The sequence below is a fragment of the Etheostoma spectabile genome, chromosome 16 (genome assembly GCF_008692095.1).
Source record: "Etheostoma spectabile isolate EspeVRDwgs_2016 chromosome 16, UIUC_Espe_1.0, whole genome shotgun sequence".
Classification (NCBI taxonomy): domain Eukaryota; kingdom Metazoa; phylum Chordata; class Actinopteri; order Perciformes; family Percidae; genus Etheostoma; species Etheostoma spectabile.
Window position 1 is genome coordinate 11155998 of NC_045748.1, and position 10410 is coordinate 11166407.

The window sequence follows — 10410 nt, forward strand, 5'->3', positions numbered from 1 at the left end:
TGTGTGTGTGTGTGTGTGTGTGTGGGTGTGTGGGTGTGGGTGTGGGTGTGGTGGGGGAGGAGATTGGAGGAGGAAAATAAGGTGACATGCAAGACAGCAGACACGGATAAAGGTAGGCATTTGTGAGTAAAGATTGGTGGTTTATGCTTCAGCAGAGCATAGGAAAAAGCCATTAAAAAGGAATAGATAGACATTATATTAAAGGAAAGACACTTATTTGTTTTCTTTTGACCATTGTAACCATAATGTCTGCACGCCAATTAAACACCAAGTCAATGCCACCGCTCACTGTGTGCAAAGAAGCCGCAGCACGCAAGTCCCCGTAAAACCACAACTAGACATTTCTACATGACTCTTTTTTTTTTTTATTAAACAAACAACATATAACATGTTTGTTGTACAGCTTTTGGGGTGTTGGTTGGTTTGCTTTTTAACTTTGGATGGAGCCAGCCTTTTTCCATCTGTTTCCAGTCTTTCAACTGTGTCCTGGCTCCAGCTCTGTAGTTCAGGAACATACATGAGTGGTATCAATCTTTTAATTAAGATATTGGCAAAATACGAGAAATTAGCACATTTCCCAAAATGTTGAACTATTCCTTCCTACTCCCCCCAAAAAACAATATGAAAGAGCACTTGCACTGACATGTATTATTTAGGTAGACATAAAAACAAAGATGCTTTGAAAGCTGAATTTTAACCCAAATCCTTTTCTGAATTGTCTTTGTCTCTCCTTCTCTATCCTCCTCAACACATTACGAGGAGCAAGAGGTGTAATGATGTGCTCATTTGAGGAGGCAGCGTCTGGGCTCATAAACCCAGCTCAGAGGCCAAGATCACCCCATCTCACTGAATGGGCCTGGAGACACCAAGCTGTGTTAGGAGATGCTCCATTACCTTAAAGCTGTCTCATTCACAGCTTTATATTTAAACTGAGCATTTAGCTCCGACTTGCAGAAGTGTTCAATTACAGGGTGATAACGCTGTGTCTTGTGTAATAAAAAATGTAAAAGGACGACATCCACATTTAGAGAACAGGAATCTGATTCATCCCTTTTTTAATATCAGAAACCAGGAGCATTACTGCAGGACCATATTTGCTCCATGTTCAGGTCAACACAATAAAAGTCTCCTGGCACCTGGTAGTTAATGTTGTACCTGCTTTGAGTTGGTCAGGTAGAGTTTGGCTGCTAGGTTGACTGTCTGCAGCTTGACAATGTCCTCCTCTGCTGTGAAAGTCTTTGCCATCTTACGGAGTACATCAGGGGCAATTTTTGGCACCCTCTCACAGTACTCTCCCATCAGCCACAGGATGCTAGCTCGGGCCATGGAGACCTGCAAGTTTCGGTGACAAATCCAAGAGAAAGAGCAGCAGTTACTCAAGAGTACAGTTTGTCACATTGACCCCTATTAATTTGTTCCCGTCTAAACTCTCATGTTGATCAAATACAAATGGATCAACAGTACGAGTAATACAATGATGAAACGTACAGTGATGTTGTCGAAGAGTTTGGCCATGTGTTTGATGATCTCACTATGCTGAGTGGGCTGAGTCTGAAGCAACTTCTTAATCACCACCACACTCTCGGCCACTACAGTCTCTGCAACGACAATACAGCATGTTCTCACAGAAGCGGGCAGTCACAGCACCATAACGTACCGAGGAAGGTAAACACTCAGACATCTGTAATCAATGAAGGCATTTTACCGTCTCTGTTGGAAAGCAGCAGCACCAGGCCGCTGAGACAAGTGTCTGTCACCTCAGAGATGTTGGTGGCACACCTGCCGATGGCCTGAATGGTGGCGGCTGCAAACGCCTTGTCCTGGCTCTTCACATAGGTCTGAAAAACCACAGGACAAGGACCGTAAAGCGTAGAAGCAGTTTAAAAGTCACATAGGAAGTGTAATACCCCGAATCTCAAAGTAACCCTTACCTGTTGATGTCAAATACTGGTAATCAACGATAAACAAAACACAAACCTGAAATTCCCTCAGAATAGTGGAGATGTTGGCTTCATTGGCCAAGTTGGTTAGGATCTCCAACTACAAGAATCATAAGGGAGAAGTTGGTTGAAGTATTATAGAGTTTGACAGATTGTTTTTTTAAAAGAAATAATTTTAAAGCCTTTGGTTATGCAATAAGCCCTTTGTACCGTAGACAAAACTGTGGGAGAAATTTACGTTTGCAGTTGTAGAAAAGAACAACTTGTAGAGAAAGAAATACATTTTTTGGTCCTACTTTCACAGTGAAAAGCAGAACCAAAAATTTGTACTTTTAACTTAAATGTGTGTATGCGTGTCAGATGTTCATTAAAGCAATTCTTTGTCTTTCTGTAACCTCATTGTATTTTATTTTACTAATGTTTTCTACACACTCGCAAATGTCAATATCTCCTGCAGATTTGTTTTTACATGTTTGAAAAGAATAACAATAACCACAAATTGAACACTGTTCCACAAGCTCAAAGACTTATTTGCCCTCATTTGAGCCCATAATGAAGTACAATATAATGCACAAAATAAACTAGCAGCTACCTTCAGTGTTTTAATGTGTGTGGCATCTGTAGATCTCACGTAGAAACTCTTCATGAAGGGCTCAAACATCCCCTGTTTGAAGATAAAGCGTGTTATCAGGCCACCTGTGTCAATGACTCTAGACACCATTATTGTTCTGCTGCTCACAAGCAGACTTACCTTCCTCTGAATGGACATTGTGGCAATATTCTGAAGCACAATGTACTGCACCTCTCTGTGCACAAAGGAAAGAAAATAATATATTCAGACATCAACAACATGGACGCAGACAAACAGGGGACTCTGTGTGGAAAGAAGATGGTTAGTCATTCATCACAGCTAACTCAAAAGAAGGCAGTATGTATTTTTTTGCATTACCTGTGGCTTCTTAGTAGTCGAACCAGTGATTTGGTGACAATGTTGACTTCATGCTTAGGGGCCAAATGCCAATAGAGCTGAGCGACAGACATCACCACCTAAAACACACCAACACAGACGGAACTTATTGAAATATCTGTGCATTTTAATCCCTCTTAAAACATTTGATAGACTCTCTTCTAAAGTCTTTGCTTGCTTTGTGTTGTTGCTTTTAATTTCCAACCACTTTCCAGAATCTACTTTTCTATGTTACTGTTCCTTGATTTAATCTTTTTTTCAATTTTTAACAGGGCTCTATGATTATTAATAATATTATAATTATTATTACACCACCAACAGTACATTACCACCTGAGTACCCAATCTAAAATAAAATTCCTTGACATGCATTTCTTAGTGCTCTACAAAAGCACTCATGACTCAACTCTATAGAGGTAATTTTTCAGCAGAACTTTAAATAGCAGGCGGACGTGTGTCCATCGTTGCAGACAGAATGAAAGGGTTCAGGCGTCTATGAAGATGGAAGATGTCACTGTGTTGTCGCGTGTAAAGACACAGCATGTTACATTTTAATCAACATTTTCATTTGGGAGCATTTTTCCTCCCACTGCTACACAGCGACAGAGACCTTGAGACTCCTGGGTGATGGAGATCTGCACTCACGTTGTCTTTCATCTTTTTTTATCTTGTGGGGTGCACTATGGCAGGTATAGTGTGTGTGTGTTATTGTATTTTGTGTGTCCAGGTGTGCGTGTTTTATTTGTGTAAGAAAAGGTATCCTGAAATGCATTTCTGTGTGTACGTCCATACCGGGTTACAGCAGCACTAGTGCAGCTTCTATCTCCAAGACAAAAGGTGAAATACAAGCAGTAAATACAGGCACTCAAACACCTAGATCAATGTTTAGATATCTTGACAGGTTAAAAAGCAGCACGTGCATTTGCACACCCTATTTTTAATGGCTTGAAAATGGCGGTATATATGTCTGTGTTTAAGTGTCCAGCTAACTCACAGCAGTGTTCCTGCTCTGCAGTAGAGGTTTGGTGTTCCTGAGCAGCAGCCTGTGATCTGGATCCATGATGTAAGGTTGGGCCTCCATCTGGTCTTTTTTCTCCTCAGAGTCAGATTCATAGAACGCCTTCTCATTGTTCTCATCGAACGTGGCACCCTGAAACATAAACACAATATATGACACTTATCCATTATGTTTTCAGTGGATTTATCACTGTATTCATTGGACTCAGCACATTGAGTGACACCCAGAGCTTTTAAATATTTTATATTGGTAGTGTTTAAATATAGAAAGATAGGTACATAGTTTTTCAGTGCCTCAAAAACACTCTAGACCTCTCTTGTATAGAAGAGCTTTTAACTACAATTTTACAATCTACAATCCCTGAATTGTAAACACAAAAACGTTTTCTTTCTCATTTTGAAAATGTTTAGAATTAAACTTTTAAAAAGGATAAGGCTGGTGTTATTCAATATATCTTTCTTACTGTCAACAAATCCCATGAAACGACCAAAACCAACAATGTGTTGGTCAGACTCTTTCTTCCTGCTGAACATGTAAACTTACAATAATGGGTCAAGAACATACCATATTGTTTTATTTTCAAGGCTCACACACAATAATTGTTAGTGGATATAATCATCGCGGGTTTTGTTTTTTTCATTGGATTTCTTAAATCATAAAGTATCACCAGACTTGTCCATTAAGATCAGGCAGTTGCACTCATAAAACATTATTTATACAGAGAGGGCAAATTTCAAATTCCCAGAAGATAAGTGTTATACTGTAAGGCTTTCACGTTGAATGTGTTTGGTAGGTCTCTTCCTCTGGTGCACATGAGCACGGGATATGAAGAGTCTTCCAACTGAATGAGTAGTTAGAATAACCAGGGATTGCTACTATATCACACAACAGCCTTCGTACTACCAAACATGCCTACAAAGCAAAACATAAGTAAGTATGACGAATTGCCACTTTCCGATGTGGATTCCCACTGGTTTCCGCCCTCAGCGCGATGAGTGCCTCACCTCTTTCCAGGGACTGGTGAACTGCGTCCTGGCATAGCGCGTCAGCATGGAGATGATGACCACCTGGCCCCACTCCTCCACATCCACCAACAGGTTACACAGCTTTCTGTAGTTCTTATGGATCAGGTCAATGCGATCTGGACACACTTCCTCAAAAGCCAGCACCACACTGCCGGCCACCAGCTACAGAAAAGAATGAAGGGAAGTAGAGGAAGAATGGAAAAGAGAGAAGCCAAGTCATGAGGGAAATGCTGATGTTTATTATTCTTTTTTTTTTCTGTCCAATAGTAACATTCAAGTCAATGAAAGATGTAAGAATATGGGGCTGTTTTGTTGGACAAATTGAACAAATACTTTATCTTTTGCTAAAAGCTGTAATAAAGTAAAACAGACTCAAGAGAAATTACAAACTGGTTAATAGTTATGACCCTGGTCAAAAAAAACACAATGCCAATTTACCACTTTGATTACAATACACACAGTTTAGCCTCCAAGTAGTTAGTTGATGATTAGGAGGAAAAGGTTTCATCTTAAAGTTTTAACTCATTTATTTTGCACAACGCTGTGCAAGACATCCATCAATGTGTGCGTAACTCATATTACTTCCCTAAATTATATATTTTTTCTCGGATACAAAACTCATTTGATGTTCAATTTACAGAGAAAGGGAGGCTGCTGGCTCACTGACTGACTATGAGACTGAGTGAGTGACATGGCAGCATATTAATATGCAAATAGCATTATCATGGGCAGGCGAGGCTGAAGAAGGAGAGAAAGGGAGCAGAATCTAGTCTTCCCAATTAAAGCCTTCTGGCCCCTGGTGGCCCTGTGGGAACCCAGTACATTTACCCATCAGTATTGTCATGAGCATGCATAGATTGTGTGTGCGCACGTGTGTGTATGTAATAAATTGTGTGTGCATGGCTGCTTTCTGTAGATTCTCTGAGAAATCTGGACCTTAAATCTGAGTGGTGATTAGTTTTTCTGACATTCAAACACCAATCCTGACGAATGGATCACTGGAAGATCAAACAACTAAATTGAATGGTATCACACTAATGTATGAAGTTAGATTTATTGAGGGACCCACAGAAACCCTAGTTACATTCGAGGAAAGACACTTGCAAGTAGATCAAGCGAGGGTAATTACATGATAAAGCTAGCGACAGTCATGCATGAAAATGCATGTTCATACGTAACAGTCAGAGTTTTAGAGAAGTGTTGACTCAACTGTATGAACATTTTAGAGACAGCTAAATGATGTTGCATCATACTGAGGTATTGCTAATATTATGTCCAACCCATATATATCAACGAGGGCAGGCTAAATGACAGAAACACCTCTCTATATAATGCAACACAGTTCAACAGCAGCAAAAAATGTAGCCTCCAAACACCTCTTTAAAAAAGTTCTAACAAATACTGAACTATTATAAGCTTCATGAATGGAAAATTTGTTGTTGTGTTGGACTTTATAAGTTTTAGTTACTGTAGCTGTACCTAATAAACTGGTCTCCGATTGTATATTGTCTTGACAGCTATTTATAATCAAAAACAAGTATTTATATATTTGTAGGTATTGCCTGAATTTGAGATTTGCAATCATGTGCGCTGGCATGTCTCTGCAGACATCAGTAGCTTTCTGTGATGACATATGCCATGATCAGTGCAAATATCACACTATTCTGAAGCGGGATCTATCAGTCTTCTTTATTTTTCTGATTTATCTACAGCAGGATAAATACGGTTTTAGGGAAAACTAGTGCAATATATCTTTAGAATTTAAACTGTATACAGTTTTGGTAAATATGTGGATTAATCTGAGAGAAACCAACTCGAGCACAACTCGTGCTTTTTGTAATATTTGGTTTACAAGCAAGTTTAAAAGCATAATGTGTGTGTGACACTTTCTTCAATTTAAATTCATATATAATCACTCTACTGAGCAAGTTTACCTAATTTGTGGTAGAGAGCCATATTCAATATTGTTTTCAATTGATTTGAGTAAAAATGCAAATGCTAAATTCAGCCAAATTACACACAAAAAGCAGCAAGTTTCACCCTATAGACTTTTTGACCTTAAAGATACATACAGTACACTCCAATAGTGCTATGCATACATTATTACTCAAACATCAAAATGCAGCAGAGCTGACATTACTGAAATATCATTAGTTATACCTGGATTCTTCCTACAATGACAAGTCAAAATCCTGTGCAAAAGGTTCATTGGTACCTAGCACTTTAGGTGGTTTTGTTTGCATTTACCTGGGTTTTAAAGACATCTGTCTCTGAGATTTCGGACCCTAACCCAATACAAAGGAGATCAATAGGACTAAAAGAAAATCGTTCCAATGAAAACTGTTCACATTGACGGAAAAACAAGGCTTGTACATATCTATGTTAAAGTAGCTTCACAACAGCTTGAAGCACAGCTGGGCTTTTCAGTTAATATCTCTGCCAACATATTCTAGTATAGATATACCTACTCACAGTAGTCAATTAGAATATCTATATATTCAGCATATATTGGTGTGCGTTTTTACTCCCCTGGTATTCTCCCAAGGCGTCCCCTGTCTCTAAGGCTATTACAGGCAGCTTCGTTTCTGAGCATGTGGATCCTGCTGCAAGGCTTTGTGCATTCTCAACCAACTTCCCCCATTAGACACAGCTCCAAGGTAAACTACATGCACCATCAACAAAACTGACACCCCAATCTATGGAGTTCATACACCTCCTCCCCCTCCTCGACCATATTATCTACCCTGCGTGACAAGCCGGTAATGGAAAAATCACACTAAGCAAATGGTTCTTCTAATAACAATAAATTTCCTATAAAATTATGAAGGGCCCAAACCGTTTCCTTGCATCTATTTTGCTATGAATTCTAATTAGGATGCCAGAGAGGCAGAGAGTGCTGGGTCATCACGCCAGAGACAACGTGCGCCTTTTTGATTGATGGCCCGGTGTGGGGTCGGCCTATCCTCCCTTTGCTCGCTCCTCTCCTGCTCTCTTCCTCCTCCCTCCTTTTTCTCTTAAATTAATGGGCATCTCACCTAGCCCCTGATCATAGTACCCCTCCCTGCCGCTCCTTTCTGTTCTCATTTCAATTTTGCAGAAGGTGCAGGGGGTGGGCTGGTGGGAGGGATCGATCATTTATCTTGTAATGGCTGGATAATAGATCCATCACGGTAAAACAGCTGCACAAACCCCTATGTTGTCTCTGTCATCGGGCCTTCCCATTTTCTCTTTAAAGCATGGTGCCTATAAGCAGCCCCCCACCCCCCATGTGTCACAGCCATTTAACCAAACAGGCACACCTGTAAAAGGTAAATGTCAGGATGACACAGACTGGAACAATAACCAAATGTTTCCTTCTTCTTCAGGCAGCATACTGACATCAGCTACATAGCATTTACCTTAAATTACCTTGAATTCAATTATTTGCCATTAAATTAATTAACAGTCAATATGTTAAAACTGTGTTACAAACCTAAAGATGCCGATAACCTTAATAGAACTAGCACTATATACTACTGCGAATGTCAATTCAAAGGAACAATCTAATTTCAATAGAGCTGGAGGGATAATTCAGAAGAAAAATGAATTATTATTATTAATATTAATAATAATAATAATAATAATAATAATAATAATAATAATTCACAAAAATGGCAAAAACTCAGTGACAACTTCTCAAATGTGAATATTTTACATTTCCCATCAGAATCGGGTTTATTGCCAAGTAGACTCTTCACAATTTGTTTTAAAATGAATGAACTGAGATGTTTTGTGCAGGAATGTATCAAGATATTGTCAAAGAATTGTGCAAAGGTTCACAGTATGAAGTGTAACCAATAGCATCTTTTCATACCTGCTTGGTAAATGTACACGTCTTGCAAACTTGACACTCCACATGGCTTTGTGTTTAAAACGTGTAGTCTCAAAACCCAAGCTGAGAATAACCCTCATGGGGGTTACTCTCTCAGTCTTGACAAAACTCCTGCAGAGCTACAGAAGACATGCTTTCCCAGGCAGTGCGGAACTTCTCATGACTAGATAACTGACCTTCATGTGTAAAATCTGTGATGTTCCCCTTTATGTTACATGACAGCACTGGTTCAACTCCAGGCCATCCCTACATAGAAGTATTCCAAGCAATAAAGAAACAGAAATAAAGGGGCTCTGACATTACTGACGCTGACCATCATTGTGGGACTTTCATATGCAACATGGTATCAGCCTAGCATATAAAAATGCATTGCTTAATAGCTATTAAATATTCACTATGTTTGGGTTTTTCACCATTTATCACCGACTGATAGTGCTCGTGGCTCTCTGTGATGACAGTGCCCTCTCTCTCTGTCCCCAGCCTCACAATGTGGGCTCCAACAGGGGAGAAGTCATCTGTCTTTGTTAGCGTCTGGGGCTAAATATGCTATACATCTGGTGCATGGCTTTCCATCCCCCCTTGGCCTAAGCTGCTTTGTTTGTATAATAATAGGTATAAACTATGAATACATAATTACAAAAAAACAGTGCATTCTGTAGCAAACATCTACATATTTGAAATTGGCATTTAAACACCCTTAGTATTCACTGTGACCCCTCAAATGAATGTGCTGCCTGCTGACTTCTAATGGGCTGCCTGCGTTGTGTCTGTGACTGGCCTAAACACAGAATCTGAGAATCCAACTCATTTACGGTCCATTGTGGGGGGAAAAAAAGAGAAGAAGTTGGCCTTTGAGAAAATTAAGCTGACACTAGCATCAGTGCAAAAATTCCTTCCAAATGGACACTTAACAAGGAGCATCTGAAGATGTGTGGGTTTAAGTGGGTGTTAACAAACCATGGCATTGCCGAATGAGCTGTGGGATGGAGAGCTAAGAGAAGAATCGCTAGACTGGGGCGCCCTCCAGTGGTCTGCATTCTCCAACATTAGGGAAATAAAAAGTGTATAGCACCCACTGCTCAGCCTGTACTTACTGTGCTTTTGTCTTTCAATAGTTTCTCTATCACTTCGATCAGCTGCTCTTTCTGGTCTGGATCCATGCTGAAGACAATAGAGAGGGACAAATTGTCAACTAAGGAATGGCAATTATTCACATAACATGAAAACTTGATAGACTTACAAATTACATTATGTCCCTCTCTGTGTGCTCAGAATACATAGGTGCCTGTGTGTCAGGACAACTGTCAATGAGCATGTTGTATTCTCTGATCTAGACTGTGACAGACCAGTACTCATATTCACTGCCCCTAAATAATACTCAGTAAATTAGTCTATAGAAAACAATACATACAGTGGGGTTCGAAAGTTTGGGCACTCCACGTAAAAATTAATGTGCATAGGGAAGCCAAGAAAAGATGGAAAAATCTCCAAAAAGGGATAAAATGACAGATTATACATTCATATTATATGTCACAAAAAGTTAGATTTTATTTCCATCATTTCTACTTTCAAAATAACAGAAAACAAAAA

General features: G+C 39.5%; 1 protein-coding gene across 2 annotated transcripts in view; it reads right to left on the reverse strand.

Moving 5' to 3' along the window:
* Positions 1-10410, reverse strand: part of ap3b1a (adaptor related protein complex 3 subunit beta 1a) — a 64192-nt gene that overhangs the window by 37103 nt on the left and 16679 nt on the right. For both annotated transcript variants that reach the window (XM_032539275.1, XM_032539276.1), the window contains exons 6-15: positions 9915-9981; positions 4929-5111; positions 3901-4056; positions 2890-2987; positions 2692-2746; positions 2533-2604; positions 1978-2040; positions 1706-1838; positions 1489-1598; positions 1156-1332 (exon numbers count right to left, since the gene is read on the reverse strand). In XM_032539275.1, the coding sequence (XP_032395166.1) occupies positions 1156-1332; positions 1489-1598; positions 1706-1838; positions 1978-2040; positions 2533-2604; positions 2692-2746; positions 2890-2987; positions 3901-4056; positions 4929-5111; positions 9915-9981 (1114 nt within the window). The remainder of the gene's footprint in view (positions 1-1155; positions 1333-1488; positions 1599-1705; positions 1839-1977; positions 2041-2532; positions 2605-2691; positions 2747-2889; positions 2988-3900; positions 4057-4928; positions 5112-9914; positions 9982-10410) is intronic.